General features: G+C 38.2%; 1 protein-coding gene across 4 annotated transcripts; it reads right to left on the minus strand.

Annotated features, from left to right (window-relative positions):
* Nucleotides 1-1,313: 1,313 nt before the first annotated feature.
* On the minus strand, nt 1,314-8,297 carry LOC131799612 (pinopsin-like). Of its 4 annotated transcripts, none has more exons than XM_066162486.1 (5): nt 8,218-8,297; nt 7,027-7,196; nt 6,152-6,611; nt 5,115-5,316; nt 1,314-2,726 (listed from the first exon to the last, which is right to left on the minus strand). In XM_066162486.1, the coding sequence occupies exons 3-5, from the start codon at nt 6,561-6,563 to the stop codon at nt 2,330-2,332; spliced, it is 1,011 nt and encodes a 336-aa protein (XP_066018583.1). In that variant the 5' UTR covers nt 6,564-6,611; nt 7,027-7,196; nt 8,218-8,297; the 3' UTR covers nt 1,314-2,329. The 4 variants fall into 4 exon arrangements, with proteins under 4 accessions (XP_066018583.1, XP_058973299.1, XP_066018584.1 ...); XM_059117316.2 differs by having other exon boundaries at nt 6,152-6,628; XM_066162487.1 differs by lacking the exon at nt 7,027-7,196 and having other exon boundaries at nt 6,152-6,628; nt 8,218-8,287.
* Nucleotides 8,298-18,662: the final 10,365 nt, after the last annotated feature.

The following is an 18,662-nucleotide window of genomic DNA, read 5'->3' on the forward strand; positions in this document are numbered from 1 at the left end:
GTCGTAAAATTATTTGGAATTCGTCATTGAGCTAACGAGCTTCTATCATTTACTCTTCAGTTAACTACCGCAGGGTTTATTATTGATTCATTTGAAAGATTCGCGCTGTTGTCGAAGATGCGTGGTTTAATTGACCCTAAGGTTTGATCTGATGGTCTTTCCGAAAATTGAAATGTAAATGAGGTTGAGTCAGCGATGTTCATGTTTAAAAGTAAGTTTGACGCAGTAATTTGAGTTTTTAAGTGATACAAACAAACTCGCTGGTTTCATAGAATTATTTCTACTGCGAGAGAGTTAACTGTATTGTTTGGTGGTGGTCCTCTGTTTTCCTGCTTACTACTCGATTCGTTCGAACTGCAAGAAATGGCTTGCCTCTAAAAACATGGAGCGACTTTCTGTTCGCACAACATCTCAGTAAAACGTAAATTGATGCTTGGGTTGTGATGAATATGCTTTTGCTACGATAATTTTCCTTCTAACGTTGGAAACTGTACAATCTGCCTCTGACATTGATAGTCATTGCAGAATGTAAGAAATGTCCCAATTGTATTCGTGCATTGAAAAGGAGTCTTTGGATTGTGCTCAGAAGCACGTTGGTAACCACAAGGTTAGCGTTTAAATGTTTGTTGTTCACAGTTTTCAAATTGAACAACTTTTTTGACATGATCTGTTTATAATTCACATAACTCCAACCTGCGTGGATAGTCCCTAAATACTTGTCCCTAAATTCCCTTGAAGCCAATGCTAAGATTTTATAAAGTGAAGGGGGCTGGAAAATAAATTATTAGAAGCTGGCTAAAGAGCTAATGGGCTAATGGCTAATCAAGCTTGGCTTGATTATGAGATCTTAATAATAGATCTCATAATCAAGGCAATCCGTCAGTCTTACTGGAGAATTTTATCAAAGTGCTTTAAGAATCTCGGCTCTCTATTTTTTTGGAAATTTTTTGTTTAGCGCCAATGACCAAGTCATGTGCGAAGGGATGAGGGTCATGAGGGTTTAATATCTCCACTTTTTAAGATAAGAAAAAGTAAGAGAGTAAGAACAAAGCACAAAAATTAAGTGTCAAAGTATTTAGCATAAGCGAACTAGTTAGGAACTCTTTCCAATGCATTCGTCGACCCCGTTTTCGTTCCTGCCGACGCTATCTCCTCTGGGAATGAGGATAGCTCTTTCCCTTGCGCTTGCGGCTTCCGAAGTTTGCTTTCGCAAACTTCGATGATCGCTTATCAATGAAGTGAAGAATAAAGAGAAGCTTCGCAGAGTTTTTGGGATCAAATATTCAGAACTTCATGTACTAATTTGTATTTAATTGACAATGTAGTCTTGCTCTATCCCACAAGTATTGACAACACGCCATACAACGGCAAACTGGGAGCCTTAAAAGTACCCCTAAGAACTAAAAATCGTTTTCACACACACTCATGATTAAGAGTAGTAATACCCCTATGAAAACTAGTCTTATGGAAGAAATAAAATCGAATCTACAACCTAAGATCGCCTTCAACTGGGACCAACCGTCTCCAAACGCAACTGCTTGACGCTGAATCAGTAACAGTTTCCCAATGTATCACTTCCCCACGCAATTCCAGTTAAAATGTGTTAACCCGTGAGACTAATTATCACCAAACTTCTTTCGTTCACAAATTTAGGAAGTTGGCGTAATTTGTTCAGTTTCGGCGATTTGTGCACCTATAAAAGCATCATCCCTATTCAGGTATCCAAAGTGCGCGAGTAACTCACCACTTTGTTTTTTGTTAATAGTTAGCGTCGCGAGTGGCTTCTGAAGCCCTCGGTCGACTTCAGTAAGCCTGCGGAAACGACTAACCATGCCTTTTCAATCAATTAAGTTTGATTGCGGTTAAAAAACCTGATCAACCCAAAGCGTTGCTTTACTTTCAATGAAATACAGAAAAATCGAACCAACCTAACACATTTAATGAGATAAACAAGAATTCTCTCCAAAAGCAGTCCGGTGCATTTCGGTTCAAAAAAATCTGTTTCTTTCAAACTTTACCCATGAATCTGTCTTAGTCTAAAAGCAGTTAGAACCATCTCGGTTTTCTAAAATAATGCAAAATAAATTGTTTTGCTTCGCATATTTAGATCGATCCTATTTGAGCGTATTATGAGCGACCATCTCAGTGTCAGACGCGCGGCAGAAAATAGTAATTGACGATAAATGTTTATACTACTGAACCTCAACTTTACTACCTACCGTGTAGTGGAAAAAATTAATGTTTTAAAGTGAAATCTACGAGCTCACGAAGAAAATCAGTCTGACCCGTGATTGTATTGGTCTGATTTACTCAGATGTAGTATCATACTTTATATGTCTCGATGGCGTAGCGAGTTTGTTTGTATTTCCATTACCCCTGTGGTGTTTTCATCAGCATTGGAGCTCTCAGAAATGACATTACCGACACGACTCCAGCTAAAGAACTGTATCAGAGTGACTCGGAACTTTGCGTTAAGCAGCACGTACAGGATCGGGTTGTAGACCACAGAAGCCTTTGCCATTATTTCAGGAACCAGAGACAAAGAAGGGGAGACACTTTCGTGGCCGATTGCGGTACCGATCAGGCTGACAATGCAGTACGGAGACCAGCTTACAAAATATGCCAAAGTCATGGAAATCACCAGGCGGACGGTTTTATTCCTAGACCGTATTTGCCGCACCCTAGCATCTTCATTTGCCCCGGGCACAGAGCTGTTTCGAATGCACCTACCAATTACGGAGACTCGGTTAATCGACATTACACGTTTAATTGCGTCATTAGCAAAATGCTCGAATATGAGGATTCTAAACAGCCCTTCTTTGTGACTTAATTGGCTGTTTCAAGTCCAAACTGTCCGATTGCAAACACTTTCAATGCGACAAGCCAAATCGCAAAAAGTAGCTGATATAATTTTAAGCTCTTTAAGCCACCATCGATCAGCCATTAAAACTCAGCCAACTTTAGCAAATCAAAATTAAGACAACATCTTTAAATGTGAGCAGCTTGAGCTGTCCTAATTGAAGACAAACAATCCAATGACTATTATTCAGTATCAGAAAGAAGAATAAGTGCTCTTGCTTCACATTTTTTTCCCTGACTTTCTCGCATTTTGTTATTGACACAATTATGACAATTTTTATGACATCCTGACGTTTGCATGCGTTCGGTGATACTTTGGTTCCTGTAAAGGAATTAAGGACTGAGACAAAAAAATTTATTTTTTTTAGAGAAATTCTTTAAATAATGACTGCGGCAGCTTTATCATATCATCATCAATGTGAACAAAGAGCGATGCAACTGGCGCTCTCTTTTGAAATTTCCTCCCAAAAACTGCGACTGACAAGTCTCCAAAAACAAACACACGTGTATATACGAATATCTTAGATGGAATAAATCATATTTCTGGCCCACTAAGGGGATAATAAGTGACGAATTGCTCTTTCCTAAATGAACTTCAATCAAATTCATGGTCAATCAAAATTGGACAATTGTTAAAAAGCATCTCCTGGGAAGGTGTGTATGTTGGCTTTCCTCGGTTTGAAAATGATAAGTATCCGTGGTAGTTATTTCTCTTCATTGGCACAGACATACCAGCTCTTCTAAAGAAGCCATAAAACTTTCATATCATCTCAGAGAGAGCAGAGGAGTTAAGTTTCTTTGACTGTGTTTTCCAGGTAAATATACAGTACAGTTTTACTCGCGAGTCCATCTTGTTGATTAACCATTATTGCTTGTGATCGCGTCACACATCTCATGGAATCCTATCCGCAAGACCAAAAGCGCTTACAGTACTCACTATAGGCTCTTCGCGCAAGTAGATGTTGGCAATAAAAAAAGGGAAAGGGTTGAAAGTATTTTTGTCATATTTAAATTCACCCCTAAAAAGTTACAATTGGAATGATACGCCTTAATTCAGAATCCTTTTTGTTGAAATAATATTTCCGTCCCCTTCCTCATAAGAAATCGTCTTGAAAACTTGCGTGATTCAATATTCGGGATTACTGTTTTAGGGGTATTGTGTATTGTATTAGTAAAAAGTAGATCGACGGATACCGATGACGGAGAGGACGCGGTCATGCGCAGGATCGGAAGTAATCTGCACAGTTAATTATTTACAGATCATGCAAAGAATTTGGTCAGAAGTCAAAACTAAAGATAAAATGGTATTTAATTTATTTCTAATTGGCTCTGCAAGAGATTATCTCAACTACGTTGATCCACCGTCAATAGCCTTAGTACAATCAGAGAAGACTCTCGTTTGTTTTTGTCGTACGATCAGATGTTTCTTAGCTGTTTTGAGACTCAAATGGCAGACAGTTCATCTACTTTCTCTCAACATGCAGCTTAGTCGTCAAAAAAATTACTTCTGTACATATATACCTACCTACATGTGTATTCAGACGCAAGGAAGGTACGAGGTCATCCCAAAAAGGAAAGCTCCTCTACACAAAATCCAAGTTTCTGTGAACCACTCAACTCAAAAAATGTACCATGAAACGGTCATGAGGTGGGCAACTAAACCGTGGGAACAGTTAAAGGTTTTGGCGGAGTAATAGAAATTCAATTGTCTTATGTAAACATTGGCAGCTACATCGGCCAGTAACACTTTAGCGGAAGAAGATAATCCTGTGCTTTTCTGAGAAAAAAGAAAACTCGTTGAATTCACTGCCTCTTATCTTAAATTGCTATCAGTCAAAAACACTTATGCTTATATAAAGTGCTAACGAACTGGTTGACCAGTGAGAGCTTTAAGTTCTAAGACACACATAAACTGCTCCGTGCGCAAATCACTCTGATAGGTTAGAACGACCGAGTCACGTAAAGCTCGCTGAATCGTTTGTCTCCTTATTTTACTCTCGACACTTCGTACTTCATTCGGAAAGTTTTGCTTTGCGACCGTGTCTTGTTTGGAAAGATTCGCCTGTTGACCATTGTTGAGGATAGGATTTCAAGAGACGATTTTCAAGGATTTTCAAGAGGATAGAATTTCAAGAGATTGCATGTATCAACGGTCAATCATCAAGATCAAGTCGCGTTTGAATTATATTGCCATTCAACTGGAAACGCAGTCAAGTTTAACTCCCCCGCGTTTTGTTATCATTCCGCACTAATACCTGTATATCCCTCCGTAGCTCCCAAGTATGATCACCAAAGGGATAAAGAAGCCAAACGTTACCAGATATATGATGTAAGACCTGGAGCTGAGGTCCTGGGAATACCAATCAGGATGGCAGCTTACTCGTGAAGGAATAGGAATAAATTTGTTCCAGCCCATAGCCGGAGGAATCGTCAACACAATCGCGTACAACCAGATTCCTGGTGGTAGATAAGGCAAGCCTAGAAATTATAACTATTCTGTTCGTTCCGATCAGAACTGAGGAAACACCGATATTAGAGGTCACCATAATCATTTTGACCGAGACAACACGGTCTCCTGTTATCGACAATAAAAATCAGGAAGACAGTTTGCAACATGCACGCTTTTTGCACCCCAAGACCCGGACGCTGTATTTATTTGATAATGATAAAGTGGTTATAATTTAAGCAACAAAACACACTTTCTATCGATTTATGGGCTAATAAACCACGCGGGAAGCTGGGAGAATACGAAAAGTCGCCTCGTGGTTTACAGACTTTTCTCGTGTTTCCCCAACATCCTGCGTAGTGTTTTACGCGGTTAACCGATAGAAAGTGTGGTTTATTGCATTTATGATATAAATGTGAGTGAAGTCTGTCAGAGAGAAATATGAATTTAATCTTACTTTGTGATCAAGTCGCTGATTCTCATGAAACCAATCGAGAAGTACGATAAACTAGTCAAAGCGCCGGAAACTAAATGAACTGCCAGCCAGAAGAGCGAAGAGCGTTTAACAAATCAATGGTGGTTTAGCGTGGTCTGTACCCTTATCAACACCGATTTCCTTCATCGTAGTGGTCAAAGTGCTGTGGACTCACGAGGCGCAGAGTTAAAAACCAAACAACTGAAATTATCCCTTTCGGGTAGCAAAGTAACTGCTCGGTGATGAAAACATTTTGGCAGTTGAATCAAGAGGAACGCTTTTTTCAGCTATAGAATGTCAGTGTTATGTTGGAAAGAAGCTTTCTTTGGGTTTTTTTTTTCTCAATCGTAGAACAAATAGGGATATCTTACCAGTAAGCAACAGCATCTCTGCCTTTCCTGTCATCCTGTTCTGCTGAGCGATCTCATTTCTAGAGATACCCAAGTATGTTATGATTGCCATGACAGCCAAGGTACCGATGGAGGCCAGGCCTGTGGCGGCGTTGATAAAGGCAAGCCAGTAGCAAAGGGCAGGGGCACTGCCAGTGTTTGCAAAATCTGCCGTGTTGTAGTTCACTGCCACAGTGTACCCAAACAAACACACCAGTAGGTCTGCAACACATAGGTTTACCATAAGCGGAGTCATGCTCTTGGTCCGATGTTGCGGGTGGAAAAGAACAATAAGGGTGAGGAAGTTCCCAATGAGGCCAAGGGTTAAAATGACGAACATAGTGGCGCCATAAAGTAAGTAAGATCTGTGCCCATGAGGCCCAAGTTCTTCCATTGCCTTTTCTTTTGTGTGCACGTTTTCCCACAAACAGTTCACCTTCTCCTATGAAGCCAAAATCTCTGCTTAAAAAGAACAGTTATAAAAAGTTTTAGTTAGCTATTTTAGAAACCAAGTTGCGAATAAATTTTTATCACTCTATAAGATACTGAATCTAAAGCCCTTGCGGCACATCCCTTGGTACTAAACTACACAAGAGGAAAGGAGGAGATTCTGAAGCAATTATTCTAATTAAGGCCCTGTTTATGGAGAAAAGTTGTTCCAGATAGAAGGGTCACTCGCCCACCCGAGTCACCCGGGGCGAGCCAACTTTTACTTCATTTCCTTATAAAACTTCGCGAACCGCTTACATGAGGGATAATCGTTAGACACTTCTCTTCGTTATCTTGGGGAAAAAATTTTCCTTTATAAATCATACGTCAAATCATAAAGCAAGAACAGAGGTGAACACATAACGCACCTTTGGTTTTTCGCTATGGAGCAGAATGTTGTTCCCAAGATTTCTCGCAGAATTTGCCTAAATATGCGCTAAAGGAAGACACCTTGATTAAATGCCCCCGTTAAATTTAATAGCTAACACACTCCACTGCATGCTGAGAAATCGTTTAAGGAGACGGAGGCTTTTAAAGTCTGCGAAAGAAAATAAAAGCGTTATATACAGGCTTCTGTTAATTTCTGATTCTGATTTGCTGGCACTGATGCTTCCTATTAGGTGATAATTTGCATTCGCACTGGGCATTAAATCAGAATGAAGACAGGGTATAAAAATGGTGTTTCCGCTATTTTCCGTTATGTGAGCGATTTTAGATGATTAAAAGGCAATAAAACTGATGCTTTAGCTTAAGAGCCATGGTGAAATAAACCAGATTATTCATTGCGAAAAGTTCGTCTTTCCAGTTTTATTCTAACATTGAAAGGATGTTTTCAGGTATTTTATCGAAAGTGATATCTATTTGACGTTAATCTGTACGTCGATCACATATGGCGCACAATATGTTGCAACATATGTGCACCTTGTTCGATTGTGTAACACGTATTTTTTTCGAGTTGTGTTGTACTTTTCAAAACCGCCATAGGAACAATGACGAATACGCTACATGAAAAATACGGGAAATGGGCAAAAATTTTGCTGTTATCTTAGACCTACGAGTAAGAGCTTTATCGTTCATTTATTTTGTAGTATTACATCAAACGCAATTAATCGACAAACGCATTGATCACATATGGCGCGTGTGAAGGAAGGAGAGAATACAAACCAAGCCAGTGAAGTGTCCTTAGCGATAAACAACCACGCGTAGCACTATCAACGAGACCCCAGAAGATCAGATCAGAACAGAATCGGATGACATGATTCATACTATGCCATGGGAAATACAGCCAATCAGATTGCAGGAAAGCCGTAGAAATTTCGTAAGTATTATACCTGACCTTTCCATCGTGCTCAGGGATCTCATTCCTTCCGAAATTTTCTAAGCAGGTTTCCTTCAAGGAGCCTTATTTCACTTGTATTCTTTATATTTTGTGCTATAAATGTTTAGAATGCGTTACGTCGTCAAAATCCTAGAGGATAGGAAGTCTACTCGCATGTCACATTAGGTAGCCACTAAATTGTTCTTCGTATTAAATAACAGTCACTGTATAGCATACTCACTTGTTAGTTATAGTTACTGGGGAATATTCTTTACATACATTTCTTTGTCTCTCAAGGCCCTAGGAAACCCCTTGGTTTCTACGTCTGGTGGGAAATTTTTCTTTTAGGTTGTATTAATACTGTTCCACGCACCTGCTGCCGGAACACCTGAACAAAAGAAACATTATGCACAAAAAGTCATTTTCAACTGTTTAGACTAACTTATGTCCCACTCGTGCATATCCAGCTTTGTGCCAGGAAATAGTTATTTTGCAAGGTCTTCTTTTTTGAGTTTCAGCAAAACAGGAAACAGAAAAATTTAGGATTATTAGGTGTTTATCATTTTGCTGAAGTATTTCTCCTCTAAGGCGGGGGTTTTCTGATTGCATTTTTATTTTCGCCTGCCCCAGAACATTGGTCCAATTCAATATCGAGAAGCTTACAGACAATTTTGTTCTACATGAGCCACTAGTATAATCATTAGGAAAAAGGCGACTTTCACGATTCACTGCTTTAACTAAACTGAATTTTTTAAGTTCAGTGAGTCTAGTAAGTTTTAATTTGTAGCGTAACCATACATTTGAAAAGCGGTCTCGAACTTTGAGCCCTTTTATCTAAATTCAGTTTTTCAGCTTTCTCTCGCAGTGAAATCGACGGATAATTCTTAACGAAGTTAGGAACATGTTTGCAGCTTTTAAAACAGTAAAAATCAAGGTGCATTGTGCTGTTAGATATATTTAAAATAACGAGTGTCACAATTATGTACAAACCGGAAGCCGAAACCCTCTCGCCAGGGGTAAATTGAATCATAACAAAACCGTTGAACAATTTAAATGTTTGACGCAGATAATTAGAGACACATTTGCAAAACCAGTCAGGGTATTTTTAAGATTTAACGTCTGTCAAGTATCGACGGGCACATCCGGCACATAACCAAATTTCTTGAATTTACCTCTTTTTTATCATTTCACGACGACAGCAAAACAACATAGCAGGCGGGATAAACTTCCTGAAACTCAAATGTAAGTAAGTTCTGTTACTCAGTGTTTTCCTAGTATCAAGGATGAAATTAAAATAGTAATACTGACGAAAAATTTGAAACTTTCTATGACGTGAAAAATTAAACAACCCCATATCAGTTTGAAAACTACTTCGGAAGCCATTACACGAAATCATTTGTTTATGATACCGGTTATAATACCACCCATATTTTTGTGAGAAAAAGTTTGTCATATATTGGGATGTGCCTACACGTGAATATGATTCACGTGTTTCTGGCTAAAACGTACTGTGACTAAGGAAAACTGGAACTCTCGCGTTGCACAAGAATCGATAGCAAATGAAATTAGGCTTACACCAGAATCTTGACCCGCTTCTCAGCCTATCTTTTTTAGCTGTGGTAACACCGCAGGATGCAGCGTATCGTATCAAAATGCTCTGGTAGCTCCGGGGGTCTTTCATTTAAGCTCATGTGCTTTCTAAGAGAGTACGGTCTTATACAGTTGCCTTTCAACTCCAAATGAATAATGGAGAGAGAGGAGTTACCAAAGATTTCTACGAGCTGAAGTTGCCAATGAATTTTAGCACTTTCTATTTTGCTATTCGTCATTGCATCAGCGGACGGAAAACTATATGCTCCACGGCTTCATAACGCCACACATCCATATGCAGCTTCCTAAGTCTAGAATTTCGTTGTTGAGACAATTCTCAGATTCAAATACTTATGCCTCCAAATTGATAGACTGTTTACATAATATGTTGACTTCACTTAGACAAGGTGGTGCATTCGCAAACCAAGTAGAATTTTCCGAGGCCAGGTCTGAAAACGGATACGGATTTTAGAGGCCGGGTCTGAAAATGGTTTTCCAGGCTTTGGCCCCACGCACATAAATATGTAACTAACAAGCGTTGATTGAGTAAAAGGGGGAAGAAGAAAAACTGTCTTCGATTGTATTCGCCGCAAATAATGGAAAGAAAATCGTTCCTCTCAGTATCATGGAGTGGGTCACTCACTTGTAAAACGGCTTAAAAAACAAGAGGAAGAGAAACTGGAGAGGTCAAAGTATTTGCGAGGTTTCTGAAATATATTTGAGAGAGCATCGTCCTAGCACATGCTACAGATATTAGGCTTTGCCTCAAATCACGTGTCTTTTTGAAAACATGTGTTTCTTCATTCGCTTGGACTGTGCAAACCTGCGCAAACCTGTTTACCTTGAAAGTCGAGACCCTGTTTAATTCATGTCGCAATGCACGCGTTTTAACACTGATCTCCAATTTCGTCACTCACGGTGTCTAATTTCATTTCTTATATAGTCGATTGTATTTCACACGGACTTTCTCTTTTAGTGGGGGGGAAGGGGGTACTGATAATATTGTGTTGGAGGTTTCCGCCATTTCCCTTGTTAATTGTCCTCAGCGTCGTTATTCCAGGCTACAATCGTTTAAATGCGAAACCCGTCATTGCACACGGGTGCTCGAAGGCTATGGCGAAATATCAAACTTGTTTCAAAGGTTTTAAAAAGAAAACTTGTCAGTGCGATGATTTTAGAATAGATATTTCGGTTTACCAGAATTAGATTCCTTTTTGATGCCGATCATTAAAGGTGCTTTCTTTCCGAAAGAAACCCAGCATCTCGCTTTTGAGATAATCTGATGATTGAATGCGAACCTCGATTTACATTAGTTATGAGAAAAATTGAAGATTTCCATAAATTTTGTTATGACTCTTCATCTAGGTCTGCAGCTATTGATAATAAACATCTCAAACATGTTTTGGAGAGAAATGTTGTGGTATCATTTGGTTTCTTTATTAGCCGCCCAAAACACTTAAATTGCTATATCTTGCTTTTGCGTTAGCATTTCTCGTAATAGCATTCAATTTTCCGTGAGCCCCCGACTTCAGTCACGTCGAAGACTTCTTCCGAGTCAACATTTAAAGTAAATTACAAAGAAAACAAATCGGTTTACCTCAAGCAGGCGGGTATGCTTTTAATCACTGCGTGTCTCAGTGATTGTATGTATACTTCCTATAGTTCTTCGTGAAAACACCTTAAGTAAAAGGAAAATTGAATCGTACATTTTTCCTCGAGGAGACAGAAAAAACCTTTTACATAAGCAAAGTAGTTTGTTGCGGCGTTGACGATCTCAGTAGCAAGTAAACAAATCTGAATTGATATGGTGATTTCCCTCTCCAGCCTTTCTTACAATAGATCAGTATTTTGGGCTATCTTATAGTAAACGACCATAATTCCATGGCCATGTCCTTTAGTATGTTTCTTTTTTGACTTATCTATCAATCGAATTTACAAAACACTTGATAATCACGGCAGACAGCAGACAGCGGACGGCAGACGGCAAAACTTTGAAATTCTTGTCGTTTTCCTTCTAGCGGAGGTGTCTGGTTAGTTTCCAATTTTTTCGATCCAAGACTACTGAATTATTTTAAAAGCAACATTTTTGATCGCAAAGTACTTCGCAGTGCTACAGTGTTTGTAGAATGATGATTTGTTTAAGTTTTCAACCGATGTGTGGAGAACAAAGTCTTTAGTTATGAACGTTTAACGACAGCTTTATTTTCAGTATTACTTGAGTATTGTTCATTACTGCGAATTCACTTCTTATCCGCAGTTCACATGTATTATTTTCATGTATTAACAGTCAGAATAATTTATGTTCGGTATTGGTCTTGCCTCTCTGCTGAACATTTCTCCTTCGGCGCCTACGGTACAATTTGATTTCAAATGGCTTTGTTTTCCTGTACATTCATCGTAATGAGGAGTAATGTATTGTAAATTTACGTTTGCCATGTAGAAGTTATTCCTCTACATACATTAAGAATTCTTCTAACCGTTGCTTTTTAATCTCAGAACATCCAGTGAAGCTGTCATCAAATTGCGGATCTTAAGAAAAATGAAATCTGTTTAAGAAATTCTTAAGCGACCAACTTATTTGAAAATAAAATATTTATATGTATTTGAATAACACTGGCCGCGGAAAGCAATACTCCCAAGAAACCTTCGGGTCATTTACAGGGCATGAACCTACACGTACGTTTCGAGCTATCACTCGGAGCTTCGCAAAAAAGTGGTTTCGCCATAATTTAGTTTAAGAAATAACCTTTTTCACAGCAATCTTAAAACAAGTAACATTACACGAAATCGCTACTCTCTTAAGGGCTTTTATCCGTAAAACAGAAATACAACGCACACGAGTTCGGACCCGAAAATTGAATAATTTAAGCAATGCGAAGATGTATGATGAGATTGTCGAGATAGTGGTAGTGAGCAAAAGATGTCATATGAGGAATTGTTTTCATTTGGATGTTTATTGAATGTTGACTCATGGGAACTCCTTCACATGTACCGTGATGTTATTGGCTGTAAGACTCCCATAGTGTTCGGCATTAACAATTGGTCAGTTTGGTGATGCCTTGATCTGCTATAAGCAGTATAATATTGTCGGTTTTTGAACATAATAAGCCTGCGTAGCTTAAACATTAAGCGGAATCTCAGTCAATAGCCTTGTTTGTGGGTCGATGATTTCGAACAATTCGCAATTAATCTGTAGCGTTCAACAAGTTAAAACTTCATCTACCAAAGAAGTAAACACAACAGCATATCACTGATTGGTTTAACAATGTAATAAAAAAACTAAAAAAACTACAATAGTTTGAAGTAAATCATTCGAATTAACAGCAATCAGAAAACGAAAGTGATTCATTCAGCTAACGTTATAAGCCTAGCTTCAAAAAATTGAATCTTTAATCCATGCATTATGTACGTGTGTTTCCTTTCTTTAACACTAGTATTTGAAATTTTCTCCGCCATCTAACGACTCCGATGTGTTGGTAGGCTAATTCATTATTAAATGGGTAAGAAAAAGTGATGATCCCACTCTGTTACTCATACTTCATGTTGAGTAAATTGGTTAGGAAATCTTATTTGATGTCATCACTGAAGACTCCAATATTGTACGTTTATTCATCCTTAATGACATAATTCTGCCCGAAGCTGGTCCAATACAGCAACAAAATTCTCAGTGAACATTTCAAACAAGGAAGAGCAAAATATAATCAATCTTTGTGATCAACCTTTTACTGTTACTCAGTAAAATCGTTCTGTTGAATATTCTTGCCAAATACGCTTCGTGATTGTGACAGAGAGCTTGAGGTACAACGAGAGAGAAGGTGATTGAAGCAGTATACGATACACGAGTTGCACTGAAGTTTTAGAACATACAAAAACTGATGTGCAGCTAAAAAATTGGCAAGGTAAATTACAAATCCAATATAAACTCTGTCGGTAATCATACGGTTGTTAAATAGAAGAAGAAATGGTGACCATTTATTTATTATGTAAATTCAAACATTATATAAATTCAATTTGATATAAGTTCAATCGAGTTCTTGGTGTAAACTGGGAAAGAAACAGATATAAACAAAGCTCTCAGCTGAGAGTATGACAGAGTGTCAGTTGAATAAAACGCTTTACTGGCGTAACAGACCACACTTGTAATGCTCTGGAGGTAAGAACCAGCACCAATGCAATTTGGACAAAATATCTCGGTCGCGTGTCTGGCACTGTTCAGTTTAACTGTTTCCTTGCTAGTTTGACTATTTAACCACTTAAGCTACTTAAGCTTGTTATGCATTTTGTCCGATGAAACGCTAACCAGTGCTAAATTATACTGTATTCAGCTTTTTTGCCCTTTAAAAACGTTCTTGCCTGTCTGCAGCTAATCACGCTGATTCTAGCTATATCTCTGAACAATTTTAAAGAGCCAACTACTCATTCTAGAGCTTTTCTCTTGATATACGATTGATGTTTGTTGTAATCGTCGGCAAAACATTTTCGACGACTTCCCTAAGAGGGACATCGCTCGCAGGTAAACAACAGTTCCGGAAAAGACAAAAATCTAAATGAAGGCTCATTTGAGATATGATTTATTAATTCGTATGAGTCCTCAGTTTCATCTTTTGTTTGTTGACCCCGCAAATGACCGATTTTACGAGAACAGGAGGTGATGAAAACGAATAAAAAAATCGTTTCTTTAAAGTTTCACTCATTGCAGAAATTTGGCTTAGTTTCTCACGGAAAATATGTATTCGCACATCTGTAGCAAAAGGTATTATTTCTCTCTTTTTTTTTATCTGACAAATAATCATCCACTGAAATAGGAAATTTTTTCTAAGAAATTCTCTTGATAAACACCCAATGGATCCTTTTTTTTCCAAATAGACAGGTCAAAAACTTCCTGACAAATGTTGAATAAAATTAGTCTTTAGTCGTCTCAATATTTGTAATGCGCAGCTGGCCCGGATTCGGTCTGATTACCAGAGAAAAACACATACTCTCCTGCGGAGCTTAGCAATGCCTTTAGATGCCTTTTGTGAAGGGAGCTTCTTCTTTTTGTTCATCAGGTAAGCCCCATATCTACGCTATTAGAATGTGAAGAACGAATTCAAAGAGAACACGTAATAGATGATGTGACTATCACAAAAATCTTTTTTAGGACTATCAAAATGCATGTGATTGAGCAAAGAAGCTCATTCTGAAAACCGCGCACCCGGCATGAATAGGATAATCATTCTCTGAGTCAAAAGATGCTAAAGCTTACTGCATATTACAGGCTTGTCAGGCTGTTTTACCATTCCGAATGTTTTGAATCGTTAATTAGTGCTATTATTAAACTCTGGTGCGCTTACACTATCAAAGAGTCCCCGATTCACGGACTGTCGTAACGAGGACAAAATCTGGGAAAAGTTCAAAGTCGGTGGCAAACTTCTGCATTCACCTCTTCAATTCTCATGATTTTGGTAGAAATGATAGTCATAACCAAAAGTGGTATAATTTGAATCGAAACAACATTTTTTCATGCGATTTTCGAAATCATCAATCTCAAATGTAGAAATCTCTTCTGACGCACGTGCTCTCCAGTTGTATAATCATGATACCCTCTCACGGCAATATCGTCGCAAGACAAATTTCTATTCCACATAGAGCATAAAGTATGTCAGTCGCCATTTAATTTTCTTAACTCTGTCAGTTACTTATCGTCTTATCTGTGACTCTTCAAAGAAGGTACGTAATATGTATAACTAGAGTTGGAAAAGCCTAGGTAAAAATGGGAAATAGTAAACAAGAAAAAATCGCCATCTACCTCTTACCCCGATATGACCCCTTGGTGTTTCTGTAAAAGGGAAACATTTTCCATACGATTGACTCAGAAAGAAAATAAGCATATGAGAACTGACTATCTACTCTAAATACTTTAAAACAGCTTGCACAAACCGACAGATGTTTGCAAATCGTATTTATTCCTAAGTAGTAACCCAAAAAAAGTAATCGATGTGACATTCAAGCGAAAACGAACTTAGTTTGCGACGCAATATTCACGACCCGATAATCGGGAACTATGAGTTTTGGGGAATGGTTACAGGCATAGCTTGTGGCACATCGTTATTTTACTGAATTTTCCTTGCTTTTATATTCTGCAAACACACTCTATCTTCTAAGAAAGCAAACTTGAGAGCAACTCACTGTAAATCAGTGTTATTTAAATTCAAGTAATATTCGAAATAACAGTCAAGAAATTCTTGCTTATAAAGCATGTCATACAAGCATGCAAATGAACTTATTACTTGAAATTTTGGGACAGTTTTATTCACTTATTTTGAAAAAATGAAGACTGCATTAACCGAAACCGAGCAATTTAGGACTCAAATAACTATTCTTGATCAGCAGGGATTTGCTAAAGCAAAGGCATAGAAAAAACCAGGAAAGATTTATTACTCGACGTTTCGGGGTCATCGTGACTCCATTATCAAGAGACTAGTTTAAAAAACATGCAAATAAGGAAAGGTACAAGAATAGCATAAATTAGAATGAACGGCTTAAACAAACACCTTGGCGCGGATGGAATCCGTTTGCACGTTGAACGTGCAAACGGATTCCATCCGCACCAAGGTGTTTGTTTAAGCCGTTCATTCTAATTTATGCTATTCTTGTACCTTTCCTTATTTGCATGTTTTTTAAACTAGTCTCTTGATAATGGAGTCACGATGACCCCGAAACGTCGAGTAATAAATCTTTCCTGGTTTTTTAAATAACTATTCCTTCACCATTTTAAAAAATTCAAACTTGTGGAATGTTGAGGTTTTGCAATTTTTTTGTAAAGAACCTCTAAAGTTACGTGTTTTGCAACAATAGTAATACTCCTTCTACTCACTACAATCACTAAATCACTACCACTACTCAATATAATCACAAAAAATTATGATAAAATCCTTAAAAAAATCGAATACATTGAAATGCCTGATAAAAATCTAAAAAAATACTAACGAATACACGCTTCGTTTAGGTTTACTTCTTAGACTATAAAGAAGGAGAAGACAGTTAAAAATATAGGCATGCTATGCATGCAAGAGATATTTTTTGGGGGTGGGTGGATTACTTGAACACATCTCAAACCAAAAAACAATGACGACGCTCTGATTGGTGCGCGATACATACCCTAATGTGACGATCTGATTGGTGCGAGATGCATTACCACTTTCTGTACGCTAACATAGATGTTATTTTTTTTCAATAAAAAAAAAAAACTCAAAAAAGGGGATAATGATAGTAATGTGAAGGATATTAAGAGAGTGTCTGTAAGAGCGGTCCGGTCGAGTTTGCTTGAGACACGGATTTCGCTCATTTCTTGAGTGTTTTAAGACATTCATGTACCTATACTAAAACCACAATCCGCTTGATCGGATCTCTTTATTTTTCAGAGTTTTACGGAAATTAAATTTCACTCGAGCGGAGGCTTATCGTGACACTTTTCAAGACTTAAATTTAAGACAACTTTGGAGTACAATTTACAAAAAACTGCGGAACTCAGCAAAAAACAAATACCTCAGCCATGTATATTAACTCTATCTTATCCATCGAGGCGACTTTCGTGAACATCATGTTTCTATCAAGCAAACAGAAAGACCTGAATGACACCTTATCGGTTCCCCTAAGTCACACATGCCAAAACCGATCAAATTCAAGGTAAATTTTTGAAAAAGTAAGGCTTCTTAACTGATTCAACTAACATAGCTATGAAGTAGGTGCCATAGAAAAGGTAACTACAGAAAAAAAACTTTGCGGCTCGACCTTTACGAAAACTTTATAACTCCGTGAACTTACTTAATTTTCGGCAAGTTTTCTCCAAGTTTGGGCGCCATTTTGAGGGACTTGTCAACATGTAGCGTAACTGATATAAATCAATCAGGTAGATCTAAAACCGTCAGAAATATAAACGACAGCAATTCAAATGAACTTTAGTTTCAATTCAAGCGGCAAAATTTGAAATTGTTCGTTAAACTTATCATTCTTTCATCCCCATGCGACCATTTCTACCAACAATTCAAACGCTACAACTAGTGTTCGAATTCCCCTCGTCGATTCCACCATAAGAAATAACCTGTGCCACCCAAGCTTCGACTCGAATGTGAAGTACGAATCAAATAACATAACTGCTTCATCTTCGAGGCAACATCACGCTGGTATTTTGATTTTTGGATCGACAAGAACGGTGATCAGGAAGCGATCGCCATGTTTACCTCATAAACGTGATCGCTGACCAGCCGCTGAGTGAAAAAAATACGGCTCAGTGGTGAGGGGCAGGGTGCAGGCCGATTATGGGAAGATTTTTGGGAAAATTCGTAAATATGCATTAAAGTATCATAATAAGCATTAGGACTCTCAGTCTTAATGCGAAGGCATGCTTCGTGTTGCAGACAACTTTTGTTTTGCTTAGTATTCTTTTTTCTTTCAAATACATTTCGTTCCAAATAGGACTGACATCAATTCATCGATTTATAAACAAATCTTTATCATGTAAATAAACGTGTTTAGATAATTGAGATAGCCATTGAACCTCTTGCATCGCATGAGAAGTAACGTGTCTTGTATTTGCCCAACTCTGAGAGCGTGGAGCGGCAAAGATGCGAGACACGAGTCTCGCGTCTCGCGGCTTCTCCATGCTCACGGGATACGCGTGACCTCACCATCTTTAAGAAAAATAAGAGACTGCCCTGAGTCTGTATTCCGTTCAACCATTTTATAAGAGTGACAGGAGTCTTTTCAATTTAGTGAAAAAGTCACAAACCATTATTTACTTCACGAGCATAACCACTGACCACTCACGAATTACAGTAGGCTTCTCCTTTGGCGCGGAAATTAAAATCGTATTGAGAATTCAAAGTTATAGTGAGTTCCTTTAGATCTCCCGAACATGTATCGCGTTGGAAATAATTACAAGTACAGGAAGAAGTCGTTTGTTAGCGAGACGTTCATGTCTTAGGACTGCTTTTTGAATAGCAAAGATGGAAAAAACTTTGGTTCATCGCGTGGCTTAAGTGGTTTGGTACGACTGTCTGAATGCAATGATGAAGTAAAACATCATTTGATAAGCTGCCACCTGTCTAAAGAGGT

The sequence above is a fragment of the Pocillopora verrucosa genome, chromosome 2, assembly GCF_036669915.1.
Source record: "Pocillopora verrucosa isolate sample1 chromosome 2, ASM3666991v2, whole genome shotgun sequence".
NCBI lineage: Eukaryota > Metazoa > Cnidaria > Anthozoa > Scleractinia > Pocilloporidae > Pocillopora > Pocillopora verrucosa.

What these genes read in the sequence shown, in the direction of transcription:
- LOC131799612 (XM_066162486.1), bottom strand. Translation starts at nt 6,563, where the DNA reads ATGGAAGAACTTGGGCCTCATGGGCACAGATCTTACTTACTTTATGGC. An exon ending in AGAGATGCTGTTGCTTACTG is followed by an intron (nt 5,317 to 6,151) that starts GTAAGATATCCC and finishes ATCTACCACCAG; the next exon opens with GAATCTGGTTGTACGCGATT. An exon ending in AGCTACGGAGGGATATACAG is followed by an intron (nt 2,727 to 5,114) that starts GTATTAGTGCGG and finishes CGTAATTGGTAG; the next exon opens with GTGCATTCGAAACAGCTCTG.